We start from the raw sequence: 27742 nt of genomic DNA, 5'->3' as shown, positions 1-27742 counted from the left end.
ACCTGTTTGTGGCACTTGTACATCACCACTGTCTCCCTCCCAGGTTACATGGTCTCTTGCATAGTTTTCTTCTTCATGGTGCTGATCATCTTCTTCACAATCTTCAGCTTCTGGTGGCTGAGCTACTGGTTGGAGCAGGGCTCAGGGGTGAGTGCCATGAGGTGGGTGGGCTGTGTTTCTATGGGCTTGAGTGAGGTGTGGTGACTTCTTGCTCCTTGAGACCACAAGAGCCAGAGCATGGCTTGGGACCCACATGACAAGCCCAGAGCTGGTGTTCCAGAGAGAACCATGGGGAGCCAGGACTCTGGGGTTCTCCCACACAGGCCTCCTGATTTTGTAGAATGAGTGGTCACCTGATCAGTCTTACTGGAAAACCAAGAGATTTATATCCCCAGACAGTGCCCCAAGAATCTTTCCATTCCACTGCAGTAACTGTCTCCTTTAGCTCCAGGCTGGCCTCCACACTATGGTTTATTTAAAATATACTTCTGGTCTTGTGAGCTGGGAGCCACAACCGGCCACACTGTGTCAAGTTATTTCACTAATCTCCCCACCCACATTCTGAGGCAAGTTCCACTGTCTCCATTTTCCCAAGGGGACCCTGTGCCTAGAGAGGATGAAGAACCTGCCCTAGGACAGGACAGGGCTGGGACTTGGTGCCCTTAATCGAAGCCATGCTTTCCCCACAGTGCTTCATGTGGTTTATTTCTAGATCGTGTACCAGGAGGTTTGGGTCAGGAGAGCAGAAGCCACTCTAAGTATTTAGAGCTTCAGAGGATTTAATATAGGGAATTAGAGGCTCAGTCAACCATTGGAGGGGAAGCAGCCATCAGGGATCTCAGCTGAACTGAAGTGGGTGATTCCCAGGATGCCTTCCAGCCTCTGGAAAAACCCCACACCCCACGCTCCTGCCCACAGTTGCCACTGAGCGTGCTGGCTTCTCCTCTTCCACCTTTCTGTTTCCCTGTGGGTGCCTCTCCTTGGCAGAATCTAGCCTGAAACCATGCCAGGAGGGGTTTCGGGAAATCACGTCCCCAAGCTTCTCGCTGCATCGCAGCAGAGCGTGTGCAAGGGCCCGGCTGCTGCAGTGTCCACAGGGCAGACTCTGAGGGCCTAGTGCAGGGCAGGGCGGTGGGAATGAAGGGCAAAAGAGAGTAGCCAAGCGCTGAGCAGGGAGGTTTGGGCAAACAACTTCACCTTCTACCATCCACGGGGTCTCACGTGGCCCCAGGGAGAAGGCTTTCCCTGCCACTGAATTTCCCCCTGGACACCTGCAGTCTGACCCCCTGTTCTTTCTTGAAGACCAATAGCAGCCGAGAGAGCAATGGAACCACGGCAGACCCAGGCAACGTGGCAGACAATCCTCAACTGTCCTTCTACCAGCTGGTGTATGCGCTCAACACCCTGCTCCTCATCTGTGTGGGGGTCTGCTCCTCAGGGATTTTCACCAAGGTCACGAGGAAGGCATCCACGGCTCTGCACAACAAGCTCTTCAACAAGGTATGGGCCTGGGTGCTGGGCGGGGCTGAAGGCTAAGCTCCGAACTTGCCCAGCTTCATTTTTATTTTTTTATTTTTTAGAGCTCTGTAGCCCAGGCTGGAGTGCAGTGAGTGGCACAATCTCCACTCACGGCAACCTCCGCGATCCTCCTGCCTCAGCCTCCCAAGCAGCTGGGAGTACGGGCGCATGCCACCAGATCTGACTAATTTTTGTATTTTTTGTAGAAACTGGGTTTCACCACATTGCCCAAGGTGGTCTCAAACTCCTGGGTTCCAGTGATCCATCCACCTCAGCCCCCCAAAGTGCTGGGATTACAGGCATGAGCGACCATACTCGGCCTATTTTTTTTAAATTAGTAGACTTTAATTATTTATTTATCTGTAGAGATGGGGTCTTGCTATGTTGCCCAGGCTGGTCTCAAAATCCTGGGCTAAACCAATCCTCCCACATTGGCCTTCTAAGTAGCTGGGATTAAGGTGTGAGCCACCATGCCCAGACAACTTTGTTTTTTGAGCACTTTTGGTTTACAGAAAAATTGAGATGACGGTACAGAGAGTTCTCATATACCTGCCTATCACCCAGGCTGGAGTGCAGTGGTGTGATCACAGCTTACTGCAGCCTCAACCTCTTGGGCTGAAGAAGTCCTCCCTACCTTAACCTCCGAGTAGCTGGAACCACAGGCGCACACCACCTCGCCTGGCTAATTTTTGTATTTTTTGTATTTTTGTAGAGACAGGTCTTGCCATGTTGCGCAGGCTGGTCTTGAACTCCTGGGCTCAAGTCATCTGCCCATCTCAGCCTCCTAAAGTGCTGGGATTACAGTTGTGAGTCACTGCACCTGGCCCACTTCTCCTATTCTTAACATCTTGCATTAACATGGGACGTTTGTTACAATTGATGAGTCAATATTGATACATTATTAATTATTATTATTAACGAATGTCCACGGTTCACCTTGTGGTGCATTCTTTGTGCTGTGCGTTCTATGGGTTTTGATGAATGTATAATGACATGTATCCACGGTACAGAATAGTTCCCCTGCCATAAACAAAACCCTGTGCCCCACCTATTCATTCTCCCTCCCTACCCTCAAACTCCTGGCAACCACTGATCCTTTTTACTCTCTTCATAGCTTTGCCTTTTCTAAAATGTCGTCGTTGCAGCTGGGTGAACCGGGCTGCTTGATGAGGAGGGAGTGACGAAGGTGTGGCGGAGTTCTCCCGCTGCTGGAAGTCTGGTTGTAAGAGCTCAGTGTCCCTTGATGGAGGGCCACAGCAACGCTGGCCTCCACTGGCTGAGCATGGTCACGTACAGAGTTGCTTATGATTGCCCTGAGTTCTCTTTGAAGTGGATATTATCCTCATTTTACATATGAGGATACTGAAATCTCACATATGTTAAAGTTGGAATATGTGTTTGGTTAGAATACTCAATTGTCAGCTGGGTACGGTGGCTCACGCCTGGAATCCCAGCATTTTGGGAGGCCCGAGGTGAGTGGATTGCTTGAGCTCAAGAATTCAAGACCAGCCTGGGCAACGTGGCAAAATCTTGTCTCTACCAAAAATATAAAAATTAGCCGGACATGGGGGCTTGTGTCTGTAGTCCCAGGTACTCGGGGGACTGAGGATCAAGGGGGATCGCTTGAGTCAGGGAGGTGGAGGTTGCAGTGAGCCAAGATCATGCCACTGCACTCCAGCCTGGGAGACAGTGAGACCCTATCTCATAAAAAAAAAAAAAATATATATATATATATATATACACACACACACACACACACACACACACACACACACCAAATTGTCTGTGGTATCACACTGCTTCTTGGAAATGTCATTCCTCTCCCTCACTTACTAAGTGTTACTATGTGCCAGTTTCTGCAGTGGCCATGGGGCTCACATCAGAGAATGCACAGTGCAGGTAGGATTTGGGCCATCATGGGTGTATAGTCTAATGGAGTAGATGGACAAGAAAATGGGATGGGGCACACAGGGCCATGAGAATGTAAGAGGCACCTTGTCTTAGCTTGAGGGCAGGGGAAGAAAGTGGGGAGAGTCCAGAAAGCCTTCTTGGGAGCTTCCCTCCTTGAAGGAGGAATCAGATTTAGCCAGCTCAAGACCAGGAGACTGAAGGTGAACAAAAGCAGAGCGCTTCTGGGAGGCGAATGGAGTTCTAGAAGGCTGATCTCAGAGGTGGGAGTGGGGGTTTTGACTTGGAGACACGGGAGGTGAGGGGTGGCCCATCGTTCCTTGTAGACTGAATGCAAATTGTGTTGCCATCAAGTGTTTCAACTTTGGCAGGGTGAGACGAAGCTTTTCCCTACCTCTCAGGTAAAGCTTGGCAGAATCAGAAAGCAGGAGGGGGACATTCTACCTGAGGCCTGACAGTTTCCCACCTGGCCTCTGGGGGTGGCCCTCAGCCCTCCAGGTGGTCTCTGAGTTTCTTTTGATGGCACATTCCAAGATTCTAGAAATATCCAGTGCCCATGCCTCTACATGACACTTTGTATTTTAATTTTGAGAAATGTTCAAGTTTCTTTCCATGAAAATGTGTTTCGTATTTAAGATATTTTCGTTTTTCCAGTCCTTTCGTGGCTTTTTAAACTTTAAATTTGTCTTTGTAGTTTTAAAGAATCACAAGTAAAGGATAAATCTGAAAAAATTCGCTCAACTGCAAGCACAACAGAAAAAAATGAAGCAAAAATGAACAAACAAGAACAACCCCAGATCATTTTGATACTTAGAAGACAATCAGAAACCAAAACCCTTTTCCCTTTGTTACCACCATTGGTCCCTAATCCAGAGTAATGCTGGGCTTCCACAGATGCACTTCGTCACCCACAGTGGAAATGAGGTCCGTTCCTGTGTCTCCTCCACAACCCCGCCATGCCCCGCACCCGCAAGGCGTGCTCAGAGTCCTTGAAGGGGTGACCCTTTTGCTCTTTGATTCCTCTGAGTGATCATGACAATTCTGGTTACTTTAGCTCAAGTATTTAACAAAACATTCTGGAAATAAAATTGAAGGCATTTTAGAGGCAGAAAAAGCAAGGTGGCCCTAAATCTGCCCCTCCGACCCTCACTACCCCACCAGCTAGAAAGCAAACATACATGAGAACTACACTTGGTCAGCAGTATCCATGCATTTGCAATGACAGCAGCTATAGGGAACAGTTCATGGCTCAAATAATTACATTTAGTAGTCAAAATGTCCTTCCCTGCTCTTTCCGTGAGTTTGACTTTAATAGATGCCATTGACTTCTCTTCATTTCTACTTCTTGCATTATAGCTTGAGAAGTACATGGGGAAATGTAGGTGGTCATTTTGTCAGTGCCATGAATCTTTAAGAAATTGCCTTCTGTGAAGAGTGACTGTGCCAGGCTTGGGAAAGCCTCAGAAGGCCTTAATTGGATCATGGTTTTGCCATTAACCACTTGGGTAACGAATAAGTTACAGAGCCACTTCCTCTTCTGCAATCTTCAGTTTCCTCATCTGCAAAACAAGGACACCAAACGAAATGCTTTTGTTAGAGCCTACCTTGTGGTTTGAAATGTCCTTTGATCTCTGAAAGGCCTCATGCCCACTGGCTGTTAGAGATCAACTTGGAGGTACCACCTTCAAGAAGGGGGCAGTTATGGCTAAATTTGATCCAAGGGTCCAAATCGTGTGCAACCACAGTGGGATTGCTGCTGCTAATCTTTGGCAGTCCTGAGTGAAAATGGTGCCATCTGTAGAAAATCATAAGAGCTGGTATGGATAGAATGCCTACTGAGGGTGATGCAGGGCAGGCAAACCCCAGAATGGGGCTTAGTCCATGAGAGTTCTTGGCTTTGCCCGGGGAAGAATTCAAGGGCGAGCCAGTGGTAGGGTAGAAGAAAACAGTTTTACTGAAGTGTCAGTGTTGCAGTTCTGGCAGTGTTGCAGCTCTATGACTGACCCTGCAGAGCAGGGCTACCCCGTAGGCAGTGTGCTGACAGCTGCAGCTCAGGGCAGGTTTGCAGTCATATTATACCTACTTTTCATTACATGTAGATTAAGGGACAGTTTATACAGAAGTTTCTAGGAAAAGGGTGGCAACTTCCAAGTCATCAAGTCATTGATGACCCAGAAAGGGGCGGTAACTCCTGGATGTTGCCATGGCAGTGGTAAACTGACATGACACACTGGTAGGCCTGTCTTATGGAAAGTGGCTTCCACCCTGCCCCTGTTTTAGCTAGTCCTCAATTTGGTCTGGCGTTCAAACCCCGCCTTCAGAGTCAAGTCTCACCTCCTACCTCGGGGGAGGCACTGCTTTGAGCATTTTCAATGTATTCTCTCTAATAGCTTTACAGGATATAATTCATATACCGTACATTCACCCTTTTAAATTATACACTTCAGTGTTTAGTATATTTGAGGAGTTGTGTGATCCTCACTACAACTCTATGAAGCATCGTTTTCATCACCATTTCATTAACAAGGACCTTGAGACTCAGAGGAGCTCAGTACTTGCCCGAGGTCAGACAGCAGTAGGTGGAGGAGTCAGGTAGCCATGGAGCCCATCTCCATGGCTTTTAAACCATTGCTCTACATTGCCTGCCCTGGAGACCCCTGGGATCACATCCCATGGCTCTTTAGAGTCAAGGGTAATAGACATCTTCATCCAATCTTGAGGAGGGCCTGCAGCTTCTCTCACGGTCCACACTGATTTTGTCCCTGCAGGTTTTCCGCTGCCCCATGAGTTTCTTTGACACCATCCCAATAGGCCGGCTCTTGAACTGCTTCGCAGGGGACTTGGAAGAGCTGGACCAGCTCTTGCCCATCTTTTCAGAGCAGTTCATGGTCCTGTCCTTGCTGGTGATCGCCATCCTGTTGGTTATCAGTATGCTGTCTCCATATATCCTGTTAATGGGAGCCACAATCATGGTTATTTGCTTCGTTTATTATATGTGAGTAGGTTCTTTTTGCTTGTGACTTGGGGAGCAAGGCTGGGACCAACCCAGACTAGATGGTCCCAGAGGTGGACGGTCCAGGTCCCTTACTTCCACTGTCTATTCAGGATGTTCAAGAAGGCCATCGGTGTGTTCAAGAGATTGGAGAACTATAGCCGGTCCCCTTTATTCTCCCACATCCTCAATTCTCTGCAAGGCCTGAGCTCCATCCATGTCTATGGAAAAACTGAAGACTTCATCAGCCAGTGAGTCCTTCTGCTGCCATTTGAGAATGATGGAACCACAGGGGTGGTGGGGATCAGGGAAAGAATGGAGCATCTGGGAATGGCATCATCCTCAAAAGCACCAGAGCACATTGTTCGATGGACTTATTTCTCTGAGCCTCCAGAACCTGCTGAGCCATTCTTTCATTTATAATAATGAAAAATGTAAATAACAGGAAAAATGTTTGTAAACTTTAAAGGCCTTGGATATATTGTGTGTGTATATATATGGACATATGTATACATACATTTAATGATAGGGTGCATTACTGTGCAAACACATCTTGCATTATGTTATTTCTTTCACTTCCAAACAAATATCTAACTTTAACAAAACAATAAGGAACAATAGCTTTCTAAATAACAGAACTTCCTTCACTACTCATGCCATAGATTTGCCTCCTAAATGTTGAAACAAACAAGCAAACAAGTCCTATGATTGTTGTTGAGGTTTAATGGTGTAACATGAACTTATCTGTTTGTAGAGGATAATCAAGCACGGTCTTCACCTACAAGAAGTTCATAGTCTGGTGGAAAAGGGAGAAACAGGCACATGTTTTTGTAATTATACATGATTGAAGAAGATAGATGGCATCAAAGAGGGGCAGATAAACTACTTGGGAATTCAGAGGGGAAGGAGGTGGCCTGGGGGGGATCAGAGAAGGCTTTCAGGAGGAGGTGGCATCTGAGCTGGCCTTGAAGCCTGGGTAAGACTTGGGCACACATTTGGGAGATGGTATGTGCTCAGTTAGCTGGAATATTGGATGAACTGTGCACCTGCTCTCTCAGTGGCATTGTAGACCACTCAAGGTCTGTGCAGACTCTAGGACTGAAGGGATCCTGGAGCGACGCATTCGCTCAGCCCACACTGAGAACCCTGCCCCAAGGTATATACCAAGACACGCAGACGAAGAGAGACTGGAGGGATTGGAGCTGTTGTTGGGGAAGGTCTCAGAGAAAAGGACCTGAGCAGAGATCTAAATCAAGTGTGGGTTGAGCTATGGAGTTATGTGGGCAGGACCTCTGCAGGCAGAGGGGACAGTAAACGCAAAGACCGTGAGATGGGGGAGTAGGTTTGAAGGATAGCAAGGTGGCTTGAGCACAGGGGCCACAGAGTGACCAGGGTCTGTTTTGTTTAATCTGGGAAGGCCTCAAGGTGGAGGTGACTCAATCAGTATAGAAAGGTAAGGTGGACGGAATTTGGAATATCTTATGCAAAGGTTCAGAGGGTATGGACAGAGTGAGTCAGAAGGGCCACTGTGCTGGGGTGATAGCCCACTCAGATGGTAAGATGGTTTTAGTTGATGTGTAAATGAATATTTAATTTCAATAATCAAAGTTTTATTTGAATGTACTTTAGAAAAAATGCAACTAACGTATCAAAGCCATTATTTATATAATTTAAGGTTGTGAGTAAAGTTTCTTTTAATATACATTCTCAAATAAATCATGTAAAATAAGAATACTAATCAATTAACAGTATAGGTTGTGATTGATATGGAAAACTGTGATGGTGGTATGTGAAAATTGGAAATTGGTAGGTCTCTATTGGTTGGAAGTGACAGAAAAAACTAATTCAAACTAGCTTAAAAGTATGACTTAAATATGGCAAAATAGTAACAATTGCTAAATTAGGTAGAGGGTATACAGATATTCTTGGAACCAACTTTTTAATTTCTTGGTACTTCAAAAATTTTTCATTAGTGGGTATACAGATGTTCATTAAATCAAGCTTTTAATCTCTTGGTACTTATAACAATTTTCATAACAAAAGGCTGGGGAGGAGGACTTGCTTAAAGTGAGGCTTAATCCAGAGACTCAGCTAATGTTCCCCGGGTGTCTTGGCTTTGCTGCTCTGCCTTCCACTGTGTTATTTTACCTTTAAGCTTCCAGAGACCCTCTGGTGGCTCCAGGCTCCCCTCCTAGTAGCAGAATGGTAGTTTCGGATCTCCCATCATCCCACTGAAAGGAACCACTCCCACACTCACTCACATGTCCTGGCATTTATTCACTCTCTGTGGCCAGTTTAGGGTAACTCACCCATCTCTGAGTGAGTCGCAGAGGTTAGGCGAGGAGTGCGTGCTAAGGACGGGCCTTACTGGCAGAGCCTACTCCTCAATCTGGGTTAGGAGTTAGGTCAACTGCACCCAAATTCATGGCTGAGAAAGTGGTAGGGAGGAACTCCCCAAAGAAAAATCAGGCCCTGCTGCTGGGAGTGGGGACCTGGATGCTGGAGGAAGCAGCCGGTATCTACCCAGACCCGGGGAGACCCTGGGTCAGACAAACACGTGGTTCTTAGTCTGTGCTTTCCTTCTCAGGTTTAAGAGGCTGACTGATGCGCAGAATAACTACCTGTTGTTGTTTCTGTCTTCCACGCGATGGGTGGCATTGAGGCTGGAGATCTTGACCAACCTTGTGACCTTGGCTGTTGCCCTGTTCGTGGCTTTTGGCATTTCCTCCACCTCCTACTCCTTTAAAGCCATGGCTCTCAGCATCGTGCTGCAGGTGAGGAGGTGACCCTGTGTGGGCCCTGTCTGAGCTTTGCTCATCCTCTGCCTGCGGCTTCTGGGCAGACTCAGGGGGTCCTCAGGTATTCAGTGACACCTTAAGTTCTGGCCACATGTGATCTTAGGAGTTACGTGCTTGGCCTTCTGAAATTGGCTACTTTGCTCTGTTTCCTCGTGGTCAGCTCTGAATTGGGAAGTCTGTATTCAAAGGTATTTAATAGAATCACAGGACACTGGGAATGAAGGGGGAGCCCACAGGCAACAGAGTCCAATGCTCATATTGTGCAGTTGGGGAAACTGAGGCCCAGACAAGGGAAGGACTTGTCCAAACAGATGCATGTTAGCAGAAGCCAACCTCTTGGCTTCCTGGCTGCTGTCTTTGTACCTAACCGTTCCTATCCTGATTGAGCTGTCAAACCTTTCTGAATCACCTGGAAGGGTCGTTTAAAAGGTGGGTTTCGCAGCCCGGCCCCTAGAACAGGGCTTCTCAAACTTAAATGTGCCTAAGACTTGAAACAGACTTCCACTGAGCTGGTGCAATGGCAGGCACTGGCTGTGCTCTCTTCCAGGCATTCAATGCTCACCCCACTGCATGAGATGAGCAAAGTGGTTAAGAACATGTGGTTTGGGGCCGGGCGCCGTGGCTCACGCCTATAATCCCAGCACTTTGGGAGGCCGAGGTGGGTGGATCACGAGGTCAGGAGATCGAGACCATCCTGGCTAACACGGTGAAACTCCATCTCTAGTAAAAAAATACAAAAAAAAATTAGTCAGGCATGGTGGCGGGTGCCTGTAGTCCCAGCTACTCGGGAGGCTGAGGCAGAAGAATGGCGTGAACCCGGGAGACGGAGCTTGCGGTGAGCCAAGATCGCGCCACTGCACTCCAGCCTGGGTGACAGAGCGAGACTCCATCTCAAAAAAAAAAAAAAAAAAAAAAAAAAAAAAAAAAAAAGAACATGTGGTTTGGAATATCCAGGTTCAAAGAGGCTCTGCCCATTATTAGCTGTGTGGCTTTGGGTAAATTGGTTAACCTCTCTGTGCCTGGGATTCTTCATCTGTAAAGGGGAGATAATAAAGGTTTCAAAAATAATAGCCTTGTGAGGATTATGTGTAAATGTGAGACTTAATGCTTGTGAAAACCTAGAGTAGTGCCTGGCCTGCAATAAATGCTCAATGAATATTAGCTATTATTGTTCTGGTCTTACAAATAGAAAACTTAGGGCTTAGAGAGTTTAAGTAACTTGGCCATGTTCCCATAGCTAGTAAGACGCAGGTGTGTGCACAGGCTCACATTCTCTCTCTCTCTCTGATATACACACATGCACCAGTGCAGAGTGACCCCCAGACCTCCAGCACTCTCAGGGAGAGGCACCACACCAGGGTCTTAGGGGATTCGGAACCACTAAGGCCCAGAAATCCCTCCTGCTGCTGCTTCAGGACATAGATCAGGAGGGCAACGCTCAGGGCGAAGCTTGCCCAGTGTTGGCGCTGCCTTAAGCGCAGCCCCTGTAAGGAGCGAGGCAGAGGCTCGTCTCTCCCAGGGTGCCCCGTTCACAGCAGGCAGTTGCTCCAAGGTTGTTGCACCACCGGAGACACAAATGGGAAACCCTGCCTGGGGGACTGACTGCTTCAAAAGGGCCCTTGAGGGTCATTTTTTCTTTTCAAGGTCTGCTGTATTATTTAAGCATCTTATCTTCATCCTGGTCATAACTTCTCAATCCCCAGCCCTGCAGCACTTTCCAAGTCACCTTCCACACTCTCACCAGAGTAATCTTTAATTATAGTTTTCATCATGTCACTGCTTTGTTCAGAAGCCTTCGAAAACTCCGTCTCCTGTCTACCAAACTTCAGCTATGGGGTCCTGACCTCAATGTGCTCCCTCTGCTGCAGTCAAGCCAGAACCTCACTGACTTCTGCATGCACTTTTGAGAAAATTGCATTCGAGCATTGGGAGGCAGGAATCACACATCACATTGCTTTGTAGCCTTAAGAGGCTTCTCAGGAAGTGCCAGAGATGCATCTGGCTGTGAGGCAAAGAATCAACCCAAAATGGCCTCGACCATCTGGGAACTTATTCTCTCATGTAACCAGAAGGCTGGGGTAGGGCTATGCTCAGTTGGCTCATGTAGTGGCCTAGCAAGAACCCTTGATCATTCTACCTTTTAGTGCTGGCATCCACAGTCTAGCTTTGTCTGCAAGTCTGTCTGTATTCATGGTCACAAAATGGCTGCTGCAGCCCCAAGTGACACATCCTCCCACAATAACAGTCAAAGGCTGGAGAGGAGATAACTTTTTCCATGTGTTTGTTCCTTTTTAAAAGCAAAGAGAAGTTTTCAAGAACACACCCATCTGATGCCTTCTCATCCTTCAATGGCCGCAATGGCATCATGAGCCCACACATAAACCAATCTCTGGCAAGAGGAGTTGAATTAATGTGATTAGTTTGGATTAACCAAGCTTCCCTGAAGCATAAGGCCATCAGACACCTGAACATGATGCTGGCAAGGCAGCCCACAGGGTGTGATACACTGGGGGATGGGAGGAAATGTGGTCTTCCAACCCACCCCTGGCCTCCTTTCCAGACTAAGCACCATTTCATCATGGTGCCCACCTTCTCTGACTTACAGAGGGCTTCCCCTCCTTCCCACACCCTTTTGTTTCAGCCATAGCCAAACAGCTTGTGGGTGCCTGGGTGTAATCTGTGAATTTGCTGCTTTCAGCGCTTACATAGGCTGTTCTGTTTGGAACACTCTTCTCCACACATCTTTAGCCCACTGCATCTTACTTCACCTTAAAAATGTCGCTCTAGGACTGACTCTTCCTGGAATCCTTCCCTGTGCCCTCATCCAGGACCCCTCCTGTGCATCCCAGTGGCTCTCCAGGGCTTCTCCGTTGTGGAGTGCACCCCTCTGCACTTTATTCTTTGTTGCCTTGTCTGCCTTTCCATCCGGCTGGGAGCTCCTTGAGGGCAGGCTTACATCTGCCACACTTTGGGACATGGAGCCTGGTCCAGCTTCTGGTACAGAGCCATCCACCAGTTTGTTGAATGAATGTAGATGAATGTGTTACCCAGCACCCCCTGCACGTCCTTTTTGCCCGTTTCTTGGGCCAGGGTAATGGAGGTTATAGACCGGGGCCCTAACCCCAGCTCTGCCTCCAGCTTCTAGATGTTTCTATGAATGTAATTTCTTCTTTTGGAGCCTCAGTTTCCTTATCTTTGGTACCCCCAATTCCCAAGAGTCCCTCACTCCTCTAGCCTGGGTTTCCCTGAAGGCAGGACCTGAGACAGGTACTTGGGTGCGGGCAGCTTATTTGGGAGGTGCTACCAGGAACCAGGATTGGGGGAGCAGAAAAGTGAGACGGGGAAGGAGGAAGTCATCATGGAAGTCTGACATTGGGGTCCCTGTTCTATGTCACTAGGGCTCAACTGTCCTGGGATCTCCTGAGGAGCGTATGGGATATTCCCAGGACCATGCCCTCAAAGGCTGGGAGATGGGAGCATTTATCTCTGCTAGCTCTTGTTCCCCATCAGTCAAAGTTCATTCTCAGTAGCCTTAAGTCTCCTGGGTTTCTGGGATGCCCTCATGCACAGGCTAGGTGGTTGCTGTGATGTGGGCAGAGGTCTTGAGCAGAAAGACATACAGAGGGCACTTGAGGTGGAACAGTGTCTGGGGAGAGAATTGTCCATCGCAGCTGCAGCTAAACTCAGAAGAGGGCTGAGGGGGCACCAGCGGCCTCTGCTCCATTCTTCCTAGGAAAATTATCTTCGTTTCAGGGGTCACTCAGGGGCAATGGCAATCCGTGGTTGTCAGGAGCGTTGAAGAGCCTGAGCACACCCCAGCAGCCTCTTGACCCCCAGCACTTCTCCTTCCTTCCAGCTGGCGTCCACCTTCCAGGCCGCTGCCCGGACTGGCGCAGAGACAGAGGCACACTTCGTGGCTGCAGAGAGGATGCTGCAGTACATGAAGGTGTGATTCAGGTCTGGGTCTGGTGTGGGGAGCTACGCAAGTTGGGGCGTGACTTCTGTGACCTCTACAAGCCCCAGTGACCTCAGAGCCCTGAGACCGTCCCAGGAAACAGCAGGCTCCTGGCCCTTCCTCCCCATCCTCCCCAGACTTTTGTTGACCATCTTGCTGAAGCTCTTCCACACCTGTCTGCTCACTTTGTCCACATCCCTCACAGCATTCCTAGGGGGAAGAGGAGATCATCTGCTCCTCTTAGAAATGAGAGGTTTGCCTGGTGCAATAATAATGATGACAATAATCTTTGTTCCTATTGTTGCTTCCATTTATGTCATGGTGGTTAAGAACACAGATTCTGTAGCCAGATTTCCTGGGTTCAAGTCTAAGCTTTATCATTTGAATCATTGGAATAACCTGGGAAACTTATTCAAACTCTTTTCCTCATCTCTGAAATGAGAAAGACAATAGCATCGCTTTGCCAGATTATCACAAAGTTGAAATGATATAACACATAAAGCGCGTAGCACACTGCCTGACCCATAGGGAGGCTCCATCATGTTCTTTATTATTGTGATTGAGACCTTTCTACGGGCCAGGCATGGCACTAAGCTTTTTACCTAGATTATCTCATGGGATCATGGAACAATTTTATCAGGTTGATTGAATGATTATCCACATTTTTCAAACAAGGAAACCGAGGTTGGCCCAGGCAGAACATTTGCTTAAGATCATACAGGCTGGGGCTGGCAGAGCCCTCTGCAAACCAGGTCTCCTGCCCCCTTGCATGAGTGGAATTTAAGAATTGTAGGGCCCTGATTTCCTGCCCAGGATGCTGCCGTGACATGGCACCAGCGTGGAGAGCTGTGGCTTGCAGCCAGGTGGTCAGACCCAACTTCTCCAGTGTTCTTTCCTCTCAACACACACAACTGCACTTGCAGATCTGGGTTTGAGTTCCAACCTGAAACTGTGTGATCTTAAGTAAGTTGTTGATCTTAAGTTGTTGGATCCTCTATCTCCTCACCTGGTAAATGCCTCTAAAAAGGCCTGTCTCATAGGATGAGGATAGAGAGACATTAAGTCTCCACAAGGGCTCTGAGCTATGAAACCCCCCGAAGGCATGAGTCTCTGCTGCCTTTACTGTCTTTATCTTGGATTCTATTTCTTTCGAGTCACACAATCAGGAACATTGCTATATGTTAATAACAAGGGAATTAGCTATGCAGGTTTCTCACTCTTCTGGGGAAAATTTTGTGTGTTTTAGGGCATGGGGGGTGGGAGGTGTTCCTCTGATTACACAGCGGGGGGCTTGACCTTGGCGCAGGGCAGGCTGGGGTGGGTCATACCCCCTACAGTGGGAGGCTGACAGGCCTGCAGGGGATGGGCTGAGATGGATGATAACTATTGATTTCCTTTTCTTTCTTCAAAAACAAGATGTGTGTCTCTGAAGCTCCTTTACATATGGAAGGCACAAGTTGTCCACGGGGGTGGCCACAGCATGGGGAAATCACATTTCAGGATTATCACATGAAATACAGAGACAACACACCCACTGTGCTTCACGGCATCAACCTGACCATCCGTAGCAACGAAGTGGTGGGCATCGTGGGAAGGACGGGCTCTGGTGAGCTGAGCTTCCTGGGGGAGCATCCCCGGCTCCTCCTTTGCCCTTTCGGCACTAGACTTATTTGGGGGCATGTGTTTGCTCAGTTATCCCCCAAATGTGTATTAGGTCCTCACACTGTGCTGGTCCCTGTGCTAGACAAACACTGGCGAGCAAAACCCAAGGTCCCTGTGATCATGGGATTCCAGTGGAGGAGAGAGATGTTAAATAGAACAGCAAATAAAGACAGAAATATGACAGCTGCAGGCTGTGGTGGCTGCCAGGGAGAAAATAAACAGAGTGGTGAATGCAGAATAATGGGACCAGTGGTACCAGGCTGTGGATACCTGGGCTCTGAGCCCAGTGCTTAAGCTGAGGTATGTAGGGTCCGGGCAGGAGCACTTTTGGAGGGGCAGTGCAGGGCACTGCCAGGATGAAGAGCAGGACAGGAGTTAAATCCAGACTCCCCTTTTCCTCCCTCCCCACCCGCTTCCTGGACTGCTCTCATCAGCCTCTGTCTCCTCCTCTTTCCTCTCCCAGTTTCCTTTCTCCTCCTCAGTTTCTCTCCCTGTCTTCCTCTCTTGTCACTTCTGGGAGATCTGGCCCAAGTCCCCCTCCCTCTGCCTCTTTGCATTGTTCGAAAGCTACTGTTCAGACTTGGTTCTTGTCCCCTGTCCCCCACCCCTGGACACCCCAGAGCTGCCTCCTCCAGGCAGTCCCATGGATGATGAGAGCTTTCCTGGTCTCTGTCTCCCTAGCACTCGCGCACTGCAGGGTGAAGAGCTTCCACATATGTACTTTTGGGTGTTTTTCTCTTGCTATTTTCCACCTGCCGATTGGTGGAAACCCTGAGAGGGCCACGGTCTGGCAGAGAGAAGCTCTCAGTAGATTCTGACCCTACTGACTATATTCATTCAATAGGTATTTATGAGCACCTACTATGTGCCTGGGAACCTACAGGTAAAGAAGACACACAGCTTCTACCCTCACAGAGCTTATCTTTGAGAACAGGGTTGAAACCTCCAATGCTATGTCACCTGGCAGGTGACATAGCTGAGTGCCATGGGTCTCGGTGTGACATACGGGGGCTGGGGAGGGCGGGTGGTGACTGGAGAACGCCACTGTGTCTCAATCAAGCGGCCATGCTCAGCTCCAGCTGAGCTGTTGCCTGGGGGGGTATATGGGTCCAGTGTTGCCAGTTCTACTAAGTTTCAAGAGAAACATGCAATTTGAATTTTTATATCTAGGATTTTTAAAAATGCTGACAAGGAATTACAAACTAACCCTAACATTGTGTGTACGAAACAAAACATGTCTGTGGGCTGGCTTTGATCAGGGGCCCCACGCGTGCCCTCTGACCTAGGCTGTAAGAAGCTGCTCATGGCATTAGGTATGCCTGGAGCAGAGACACCAGCCCTCTCCTACCCTTTCAGGGCTCACAACGATGAAGAATGGGCCATGGAGGGCAGTGGGTCAGGTGCGATCGCCAGGTGTGACCTGTGCTTCCACTAGTGCAGATGCAGGAAACTGAGGCCCTGCTCGTTTCTTGCCCCACAGGGAAGTCCTCCTTGGGCATGGCTCTCTTCCGCCTGGTGGAGCCCATGGCAGGCCGGATTCTCATTGACGGCGTGGACATTTGCAGCATCGGCCTGGAGGACTTGCGGTCCAAGCTCTCAGTGATCCCTCAAGATCCGGTGCTGCTCTCGGGAACCATCAAGTGAGTGCTCGGCCAGCAGGCAGCCTGCGGGAGGGAGGTCACAGGACCAGGATTCCAGCACTGGGCTGCCTATAGTGAGCTGGTGACCAATGCCCCGATTTCCAGGCCTCCTTGGCCTGCTGGGCCACTCATGCCTACCAGGCTTACCTCACTGAAGTACTGTTGAGGATTAAATGAGGCCTCAATATATATAAGAGCACTTTGTAAACCATAATGTTCTACGCAAAAACAAAGCTTATTTTTATTTTTTAGAAACTGGATGGGCATGGTGGTGCACAGCTGTAGTCCCAGCTATTTGGGAGGCTGAGGCAGGAGGATCGCTTGAGCCCAGGAGCTCAGGGCTGTAGTACACTATGACTATGCCTGTGAATAGCCACTGTGCTCCAACCTGGGCAACACAGCAAGACCCTGACTCTATTAAAAAACAAACAAACAAACAAACAAGCAACAGAAACAAAATGCTGATGGGATTGGTCAGATTTCACTACACCATTAAGCATTTGGACTCAGGCTACCATGTTCTTTCTTGTCCAGACGTGGCTTATTCTCTCCGTGCACTGGGCAAAGCCCCTGGGGACGTTTTTAGGAAGTGATTCTTCAATGGTACACATTGTGGACAGGGGTGAAGTGAGAAAAATCCAGGCAACCCAGTCAGTGAAGCAGACAGAACCAGATCTTCCAGCCTCTTCACTACACTTTCTGTGTCCTCAGAAGTCAACTCAGGGATGAAGCTTTATCCAGATTAGGCTCCTACTGACAATGCACTTTATCTGGGAGGAAACATAAAGGCATGGGGACTGAGGAAGACAGATGCACTAAAAAGCAGGCTAGGTCCCCCATGTTTTGTGATATTTAAGGAGAATTCTTAGAGCCAGGAGGATAAACTGGGCCCCAGAGCTTCATTCATTCATTCCTTCATGCATCCTTCCACCCATTTAACTTGCCTTTTCTGAGCTTCTGCCTGGTCCAGACACTGTGCTAGGGACTGGAGCCAGTTTAGTGAATGTGCATTTCCCCTGCTCCCCCAGCAGGAGCTCACAGTGTGGGTGGGGAAGATGGTTTTCTACAGGGGTAAGACCCAATAAATCACAGTAGGAAGAGGTAATTGCTAAGTCAGAGATATGTACAAAATGCTAAGGGAGTTACAAGTGGGATGAGTCACTGCCTGAGTGAATCCAGAAAGGCTTCCCAGAGGAGGGGACATTTGATCAGGGTCTTGAAAGCTAAGTAGGAGCTTGCCAGGCAGAAATAGGAGAGAAACTCTTTTCAAGGAGAGGGAACAATATGTGCACAGACACAGAGTTTCAAAATGACTGGGTCGTGAGGCAGGGCATAGTAGCTCATGCCTGTAATCCCAGAACTTTGGGAGGCTAAGGCAGGCGGATCACTTGAGGTCTGGAGTTTGAGACCAGCCTGGCCAACATGGCAAAACCCCGTCTCTACTAAAAATACAAAACTTAGCCAGATGTGGTGGTGCACGTCTGTAATCCCAGCTACTCGGGAGGCTGAGACACGAGAATCGCATGAGCCCAGGAGGTGGAGGTTACAGTGAGCCGAGATCATGCTACTGCACTCCAGCCTGGGCAACTGAAGGAAACTCTGTCTCAAACCCACCCCCACTAAAAAACAGCAGCAACAACAACAACAACAACAAAATGGTCATGTTAGGGGAATGATAAGACATTTAGTGATGGATTTCTATGTTACAGTAGAATGTGGCCGAATCTCCTGTGCATTGGCATGAAGAGTAGTAAAAATATGAACTTAACATTTATTATTTATGTGTGCCAACCAAATGCTTTAGTATACTGTCTAATTTAACTCTCACAGCAACCCTGTGAGGCCCTTTCATTATCCCCATTTTACAGATGAAGGCACAGAACTTAGAGAGGAAGGGGACTTGTTTAAGGACACACAGAGAAATGGTGAAGAGATATAACCCTAGGTATTCTAAACCCATAACTTGCAATATTCCGCGCACCCCTTGCTGCAGAAAGAAATGTGGACTTGAAATCGTACCTTAGAACTTAAGGCTCTACCCTTAAGCATCTCTCTGAGTGTCTTTGATGTCAGCCTGGCTCTCATACTGGCTTGTGGCACGGCCTTGAACAAGCCATTTAAAACTGATAAGAAAGGGGTATACTCATCTCATGGAGGAGAAAATGTCAAATAACCCATCTATGAAAGTGCTTTGGAGACATCAAATGTCATGCAAATAAGACCTGCCACTTCTTCAGTACACATTAGCCCTACACACAAGATATGTGTGGCTGGCACAACTGGGGAAGGATAAAGCAGAGGTTGACAGGTTTCACTCAGGGCTGCGCGGCTGAATAGCAGGGAAGTGTCTATAGTGCCGCCTGTTCCAGATGCAAGTGTAAAGCTTGCTGGCTGTAAAGTCCAGATAGATTCCCTCTCTCCTGTCAGTTACCTGGATGTTAGGATTCTTTTCACTGCAAGAAACAGAAACTCCAGCCCCACCACAATGAGCTACCACTTCACACCCACTAGAATGGCTATAACAATAATAAAAGGTAAATAGCAAGTGTTAACAAGGATGTGGAAAAATGGAAACTCTCGTGCATTGCCAGTGGGGATGTAAAATTGTGCAGAGACCATGGAAAACAATTTGGCAGTTCCTCAAAAAGGTAAACAAAAATTAGCTGGGCATGGTGGTCTGTGCTTGCGATTCCAGCTACTCAGGAGACTGAGGCAGGGGACTTGCTTGAGTCCAAGAGGTCAAGGCTGTAGTGAGCTGTGTTTTCACCACTGCACTCCCGCGTCGTCGAGGCTGTCTCAAAAACAAAGAAACAAAAAATGTTAAACATAGAATTACTAAGTTATCCAGGAATTTTACTTCCAGTTATATATCCCAAAGTGTTGAAAGCAGAGACTTCAACCCATATGTATACACTAGTGTTTAGGGCAGCCCTACTCACAGTAACCAAAAGGTGGAAACCAGCCATACGTCTATAAGCAGATGAATGGAAAAACAAAATGTGGTATAGCCATACAATGGAATATTATGCAGCTGTAAAAAGGAGGGAAATGATACATGCTACAACATGGATGGACACGAAGTGAAAGATGCCGGACAGAAGGACACATACTACGTGATTCCACTTACATGAGGTAGCTGGAATAGGCAAATCCATATCGATGGAAAGTAGAATAGAAGTTACCAGGGGCTGGTGGGGAGGGGAGAGAAGAGATTGTTTAATGGGTATGGAGTTTTTGTTGGGGATAATGAAAAAGTTTTGTTTTGTTTTGTTTTGAGACCGAGTCTCATTCTGTCACCCAGGCTAGAGAGCAGTGACACCATCTCAGCTCACTGCAACCTCCACCTCCTGGGTTTAAGTGATTCTTCTGTCTCAGCCTCCTAAGTAACTGGGACTACAGGCTCGCATCACCATGCCTGGCTAATTTTTGTATTTTTAGTGGAGTGGGGTTTCACCATGTTGGCCAGGCTGGTCTCAAACTCCTGACCTCAAGTGATCCGCCCACCTCAGCCTCCCAAAGTGCTGTGATTACAGGTGTGAGCCACCGTGCCCAGCATGATGATGAAAAAGGTTTTGATATAAATAGTGGTAATGGTTACATGGCATTATTAATGTATTTAATGCTGCTGAATCATACACTTATAAATGGTTAAAATGAGAAATATTATGTACTTTCTATCACAAAACAAAACCCAAATGGCTTAAGCAAAAGTGGCCTCTAATGACTCATGCATGATAATGGGGAGGCCAAGGCTGAGTTCCAGGGCCCGGTTTTCCCCTAGCATTGTCTTGCTTCATTCTTAACTCCACATGAGGGCCCTGGGGAGCTCCATGTGTCCCGCTCCTGTGGGAGGATGGTTGCAATCTCTCCTCACCTCTCTTCTCTCATGGTAGCCTGAAAAGTCCTGAGATACACTCTGATTGGTTACTTTCCCACCCCGAGCTAAGCACTGTGGCCAGCGATTGCTGTATGTCGATTGGCTTATCCTTGAGCCCTTCACTCCATCTGGAGTGGATGGTGGAGCCCGCCTTGGAACACATGGGCTGGGGGATTGGGGAGGAGGTGTCCCCTAAACAAAACCCGGGGCTGCTGCCTGCAGAAGGAGCAGGTGCTGGGAGGCACAGGAAATTTCCATTCGTGGTGGTTCCATGCATTTTCCTAAACCCCATAATCTAGTTCTAAATATTCTTGGTCATTCACTGGGCATATAAATGAGTGTTCAAAGGCTGGGTGATGTTGTTGAACACTTCTCTTTCTCTCATATGGCAGATTCAACCTAGATCCCTTTGACCGTCACACCGACCAGCAGATCTGGGATGCCTTGGAGAGGACATTACTGACCAAGGCTGTAAGTAGCTCCAAGGCCCAAGTCTTGATCTAAGTCTGCATCCCCCATGGGGGCCTGCTCCTTTGGGCTCCCCTTATGTGATGTGCCAGCTGTTGCTGCTTCGGGTCATGGATGCATCCTCTCATGGAGATGAGATGACTTGGCATTCCTAAGTCAAGGCTGATGGCACTCAGACACCAACCGTGTGCCAAACACTGTTCTAGGCTCAGGGGCACAGCAAAGACAAGGCAGATGAGGTCTTTGTCCTCCTGGTACATACATTCAATGAGAGATAAAGGCAACAAGTAAATGCAGGAGATACTTTCAGATACTGGTGAGGGCTGTATAGGTAGTAATGAGACGCATAGAAACTTCAGTGCAGGAGCAGTTCCTTTCAACTGGGTGACCAGGCAAGGTCTCTTTAAACATGTGACAGCTGAGCTGAGACCAAGAACTGAGGGGCAGCTGGTGAAAGATCTTCTGAGAGGACATTCTGGGCACAGGAGGTAGTGTATGCAAAGGCCCAGAGATGAGAGCGAGCAAGGCACAGTTAAGGAGCAAGAAGACAGAGGCTGGAGCATAGAGAGAGGAGGGGAGTGTTGCCAATACAGTGGGAGACTCTCACCCCAGTCAGGTTGGCTCTCACCCCACAGTGGCTTCCAGGTTATGTTGTCTCTTCTTCCCATATCACAGATCTCAAAGCTCCCCAAAAAGCTGCATACGGATGTGGTAGACAATGGTGGAAACTTCTCTGTGGGGGAGAGGCAGCTGCTCTGCATTGCTCGGGCTGTGCTTCGCAACTCCAAGGTGAGGCCACCACTGCTGCATGGCCAGGGGAAGCCACAGACTACACATGATGAGGGAAGCCACACAGGTTCCTTCTCCCTTCACGACCATGGGACACTGGGCTCTGTACTCTATGTCTTAACAACAACAACAACAACAACAACAACGGAATCCAAAGGGCTTATTCATTTCTTTTTTGCTCTTTTTTTTTTTTTTAATTATACTTTCAGTTCTAGGGTACACGTGCATAATGTGCAGGTTTGTTACATATGTATACACGTGCCATGTTGGTGTGCTGCACCCATTAACTCGTCATTTACGTTAAGTATATCTCCTAATGCTATCCCTCCCCCCTCCCCCCACCTCATGACAGGCCCCAGTGTGTGATGTTCCCCACCCTGTGTCCAAATGTTCTCATTGTTCAATTCCCACCTATGAGTGAGAACATGCAGTGTTTGGTTTCCTGTCCTTGTGATAGTTTGCTGAGAATGATGGTTTCCAGCTTCATCCGTGTCCCTACAAAGGACATGAACTCATCCTTTCTTATGGCTGCATAGTATTCCATGGTGTATATGTGTCACATTTTCTTAATTATTTCCACGCATCTACAACCATCTGATCTTTGACAAATCTGACAAAAACAAGAAATGGGGAAAGGATTCCCTGTTTAATAAATGGTGCTGGGAAAACTGGCTAGCCATATGTAGAAAGCTGAAACTGGATCCCTTCCTTACACCTTATATAAAAATTAATTCAAGATGGGCTTATTTATTTCACTGAGTGCCATTCCACACATATTTGTGGTGTGGGTGAGGCATGGTAGATGAGATTCACAGCCTGGGCTGCCTGATAGCCGGATTCCTTACATCTGAGCTGAAATGGTCTCCAACTAGACCGAGTGATGATTCTCTTTTCTCAGAAAAACACAACACATTAGAACTTGTTGATTTTAAAATTGCCTACTGTGTCCTCTTTAAAAACTTGGATGCAGGGCATCCCTTTTATCTTTATTAGAATTGGGAATTGGATGACAGATGCTGATCCAGGGCAAAATTGCATTTTTAAAAAAATTTACTTTAAGTTCTGGGATACACGTGGAAAACGTTCAGGTTTGTTACATAGGTATACATGTGCCATGGTGGTTTGCTGCACCTATGAACCCATCATTTAGGTTTTAAGACCCACATGCATTAGGTATTTGTCCTAATGCTCTCCCTTTCCTTGTCCCCAACCACCCGACAGGCCCTGTTGTGTGATGTTCCTCTCCCTGTGTCCATGTGTTCTCATTGTTCAACTCCCACTTGTGAGTGAGAACATGCGGTGTTTGGTTTTCTGTTCCTGTGTTAGTCTGCTGAGAATGACGACGTCCAGCTTCATCCATGTCCCTGCAAAGACATGAACTCATTCTTTTTTATGGCTGCAAAATTGCATATTTTTAAAAATTTGGTGGAACTTCTAGAAGCTTTCTGGATATTTTGTCCATAATTTCAGGTGTTTGAGTATGTGGGATAGCCTGGGGCAACCCTTCTCTTACATAGGTGAGGCAACACACACATGTACACACATACTTATGCGTGCATATGTACACACCTCCTCCATACTCACACACGTATGCACGCACACACACACATATTAATGATAAATTAATCAATTAACACACATGTTAACTAATGATAAATGCAAAAAATGTTGGTGCAAACTGTCAGAGCTGTGGGAAAGAGCTCAGTGGGACCCAAAGCTTGGGAAAATTTCAGAGGAGGTAGGACTTTCCCCCCTCTTCTTCTGAGAGATGAACAACAAATTTGCAATGTGCACGTAGTACTTTCTTCACTTCACACTTCCTTATTTCAATTACATAACCATTTGGTGCAGCAATGGCTTCCTCTGTATTGCTTCCCAAATTTGAGTCATTACTCTATGATTTTTATCATCTCTGGTTACCACCTACCCTGTGATTTACTAATGATATTCCCTTTTCAAAAACAGCCTCATCCCAAGCAGTGCCATTTGTGAAATCACACTTTCAGTGCGAGTTACAGTTTCCTCATGCATATCGTTAATGAAATAAATACAAAAATGTTAAACTAAAAAGAGTGTTGATCCATATGCTGGAGAAATCATCTCATGTGCCTCCTGGGGTGTGTGCCTGCCCCTTCTTGGAGAACACTGCTCTACTTTAATTTAGGTAAATGGGAAAGCAGTTAATAAAACAAGAAGTTGCCACTGGGCCATTTTCATTTCCAAGAACTTAATTCTCTGGCCACCAAAATGCAGTTCGCTCCTGGTTGAGACCTAACGTTCTCTTCATAAGGTAATGGATAATCAGCAGTCAGAGTGGACTTTGCACTCAGCACAATTCTCGCATTTCCCAGCTAAAGAAATGGAGACCTGGAGAGGAAGGGCCCTGGTGAATTAGTGGTAAACCAGGACAAGACCCAGGTCTCTAGGGTCTGAAGTAGATGCCTTCACCCCTGTTTTGTATTCATCAGATCATCCTTATCGATGAAGCCACAGCCTCCATTGACATGGAGACGGACACCCTGATCCAGCGCACAATCCGTGAAGCCTTCCAGGGCTGCACCGTGCTGATCATTGCCCACCGTGTCACCACCGTGCTCAACTGTGACCGCATCCTGGTTATGGCCAATGGGAAGGTGAGGCCTGCGTCCCTGGGCTGGTGGGAGGATGAGGGCTCAGGCTGCTACCCCGGATGCCTTTGAGTCCTCCAAGGACACAAGCTCAGCTGTGCCCTGATCCTCCCCTCACTTTTCTCTACCTTCCAGGTGGTAGAGTTTGATCGGCCGGAGGTCCTGCGGAAGAAGCCTGGGTCGTTGTTCACAGCCCTCGTGGCCACAGCCACTTCTTCACCGAGATAAGGAGATGCGGAGACTTCATGGAGGCTGGTGGCTGAGCTCAGAAGTGCACACAGGTGTAGCTTCGGGGCCCACAGTCTGCGACCTTCTTGTTCGGAGATGATGACTTCTCCTGGAAGCAGGGGTAAATGTAGGCGGGGCAGGGATTGCTGGATGGAAACGCTGGAACAGGCTACTTGATGGCTCTCAAAGCCTTAGGACCCCAGCACCATTGGAGACATGGGATTCAGTGATCGTGTGGTTCTCCTTTTAACTTATATGCTGAATAATTTTATAATAAGGTAAAAGCTTATCGTTTTCTGATCTGTGTTAGAAGTGTTGCAAATGCTGTACTGACTTTGTAAAAAATAAAACTAAGGAAAAGTCACTTTCTTTGTTCTTTCTTTCTTTCTCTTTTTTTTTTTTGACAGGGTGTTGCTCTGTTGCCCCGGCTGGAGTGTAGTGGCACAATCTCAGCTCATTGCAGCCTCTGCCTCCTGGGTTCAAGCAATTCTCCTGCTTCAGCCTCCTGAATAGCTAGGACTACAGGCATGTGCCACTATGCCTGGCTAATTTTGGTATTTTTAGTAGAGGCAGGGTTTCACCATGTTGGCCAGGCTGGTCTCGAACTCCTGACCTCAAGTGATCGGCCTGCCTTGGCCTCCCAAAGTGCTGAGGTTATGGGCATGAACCACTGTGCCCGCCCATCTTCATTCTGCTTTTTATGTTAGCTAGTACTTGTTCAGTTGCAAGGAACAGAGACTCCTTCAAACTAACTTTGGCAAAAAAAAAAAAAAAAAGAATTTGTTGGTCTTGTAACAGAAAGGTACAGAAAAAGTTCAGGGTTGGGTGCCAGAATGAAAGGATGCTTATCTTGAGGTCTCCGTTTCTCTTCTCCTAGCTCTGCTTTCCTTTGTTTGGCTTCACTTTCTGACCTTCTCTTGCCTCATGGTGGCAATATGGTTGCCTGCAGCTCCAGGTTCACGTCCTACACACTCGGCACCCCCAGGTCTTCTTGCCTCAATGATTCCAGGGTGAAATCTCACTGGGCCAACTTGGGTCATGTGCTTGTTCCTGACCAGTCATGTGCTAGGCTGTTGGCATATCGTGATTTGCCAGGACTGAGCCACGTGCCCATACTTGGGTCTGGGGATGGGATTTGCTGCCCTGGATCATATAGATGGAGAATAGAAGAGGTTTTTTTGCCAAAGTAAAATTGAGATGCTCTTACTACCTGAAGGAAGAATGGCTGTGGATGCTGGCCAGACCCCAAATAGCAGCTGTCTACTATGATTGTTTACTGAAGGACAGCATAACTTATAACGTATGACAACTGAAAATAAAATAATTTGTTTTCTCTCTTTCTTGTTCTCACGCCCCCACCCTCCACATGTGGTTATAGATAAATAGAAAAGGCAATCATTTCCACCTTACTTTTGGGGAGACCTTGTTGTTGGGGAAAATAATGTTTCAAAGTACTTTCCTTTTTATTCCAGATTATGATGTCTGATTTTCCAAAAATGCCATAAAAAATCAATTTAGTAAACCAATGTTTCTCACTCTCTTGCTTGCACTGGTGCTGGGGATGAAATGTCGTCCCTGCCCTCAGGGAATTTGGAATCTCCTGAGGGTAAGCAAACAGTAAAACTAAACAAGTAAGCAGGCCGATCCAGAACAGGGCTACCTGAGGTTATAGGCAGGAACAGGGTGTGGAGGAAAAGGCAGCCCCTGGGGACTTCCTGGAGGCAGTGTGGGCATAGTTTACTGAGACCCGAGCACTGATCAAACATTTACTCCGAGGAAGGAGACTGGGGCAAGAAAGAATGTTCAAGGCAGAGAGAACAGCCGACAAATCCCTGTGGGAATGAGCTACTACAGAGGCTGATGTTCTGGACGGAACAAAGTCCAGTGCTCTGGAGCTTGAACCTTCTGTTCCCCATTCTGGACTCTCTAGTGGCACCTGCTTCTCATTCTAGGGGGTTTATCTTTCTTAAAAAATCTTTTGTCTGTTATTCCCTTCTCCCCAGTCCTGGCTTTTTTCTTTTTTGGGTCCTAAAGTGTCCCTGGAAACCCCATGTGCTACCATCCCGTCACAGCTCAGCTGGTCATCTGCCCGTTGAGGGTGACTCTCTTTCCCCAGCTTGCCTCTTCCCAGAGCTGCTGTGGGACACTGCCCACGTCACGGGTGAGGGAACTCTCTACACGCTGGGATGTCACCATCACACTCCAGGCAAGGTGCCTCCTCAGGCCACATGCAGCTGCCGCCTTTTCCTTGAGCGGCCAGCAGATGGCAGCCTCGTCCCAAAAATGCGGTGAAGGCCCCACTGGGCTTCAGAGCTGGGCGGATCCAAGGATAGAATTAGCCAGAAAAGTGTTGACCCCTGGAGTCAGAGGACAGGAAATAGAGCCCATTTCCACTCAGTGTGCAGGGCCCCATCCCATCTGCCCCCGTCCCCACCTCCAGCAGCAAAATGGGAGAACCATTGGCTCCGAGCAGCAATAAAGCAGAATTTTTTGAAAAATACCGTTAGTTTTTTTAATCAAATTGGTTTTACATATATATACACACACATATATGCATATATATGTGTATATGTGCATATATACGTATACATATACACATACTTGTGTGTGTGTGTGTGTGTGTGTGTGTGTGTGTATAGAGAGAGAGACGGAGTTTCACTCTTGTTGCGAAGGCTGGAGTGCAGTGGCGCGCTCTCTGCTCACTGCCTCCTGGTTCCAGCGATTCATCTGCCTCAGCCTCCTGAGTAGCTGGAATTACAGGTGCCTGCCACCACACCTGGCTAATTTTTGTATTTTTAGTAGAGATGGGGTTTTGCCAAGTTGGCCAGGCTGGTCTTCAACTCCTAACCTCAGGTGATCTGCCTGCCTCGGTCTCCCAAAGTGCTGGGATTATAGGTGTGAGCCACCGCACCCAGCCAATATTGTAATATTTTATTCTTTAAGCTGAGTGGTGAGTGTATGAGGCTTTGGTTTTTAATAATTCTTTTCACCTTTTCAGGTTTCAGAAATGTTTTAAGATAAACATTTAAAAATTGGTATTTGGTCTTTCAAAAATAATACTAAAATAATTATAATGAGAGAATGCAGGGCTTTGTTGTGCTTTGTTGTATTTGTTTGATGGTTTGTTATTATTTTTATTTTCAATTCCATACTGGTGGAGAGGAGGTCATGGTTTCTTTAGTACTTAGAGGTTCTAGAGGCCTTAATCTGTGCATGAGTTGGGGTGATGTTGTCAGAGGCATTTGAACCAGAGCAACTCCATCTTGAATAGGGGCTGAGT

General features: G+C 47.5%; 1 protein-coding gene across 1 annotated transcript in view; it reads left to right on the top strand.

The window, feature by feature from the left end:
• Nucleotides 1–24820, top strand: part of ABCC11 (ATP binding cassette subfamily C member 11) — a 63883-nt gene extending 39063 nt beyond the window's left edge. The window contains exons 18-29 of the mRNA XM_077985644.1: nt 44–147; nt 1303–1500; nt 6195–6421; nt 6532–6669; nt 9006–9192; nt 13073–13162; nt 14588–14777; nt 16314–16473; nt 20743–20821; nt 21494–21607; nt 24076–24240; nt 24370–24820. Of these exons, the coding sequence (XP_077841770.1) occupies nt 44–147; nt 1303–1500; nt 6195–6421; nt 6532–6669; nt 9006–9192; nt 13073–13162; nt 14588–14777; nt 16314–16473; nt 20743–20821; nt 21494–21607; nt 24076–24240; nt 24370–24462 (1745 nt within the window). The 3' untranslated portion in view covers nt 24463–24820. The remainder of the gene's footprint in view (nt 1–43; nt 148–1302; nt 1501–6194; nt 6422–6531; nt 6670–9005; nt 9193–13072; nt 13163–14587; nt 14778–16313; nt 16474–20742; nt 20822–21493; nt 21608–24075; nt 24241–24369) is intronic.
• The last annotated feature ends 2922 nt before the right edge of the window (nt 24821–27742 follow it).

This window comes from Macaca mulatta, chromosome 20 (assembly GCF_049350105.2).
Source record: "Macaca mulatta isolate MMU2019108-1 chromosome 20, T2T-MMU8v2.0, whole genome shotgun sequence".
Lineage (NCBI taxonomy): Eukaryota > Metazoa > Chordata > Mammalia > Primates > Cercopithecidae > Macaca > Macaca mulatta.
This window is presented reverse-complemented; position numbering and strand designations above follow the sequence as displayed.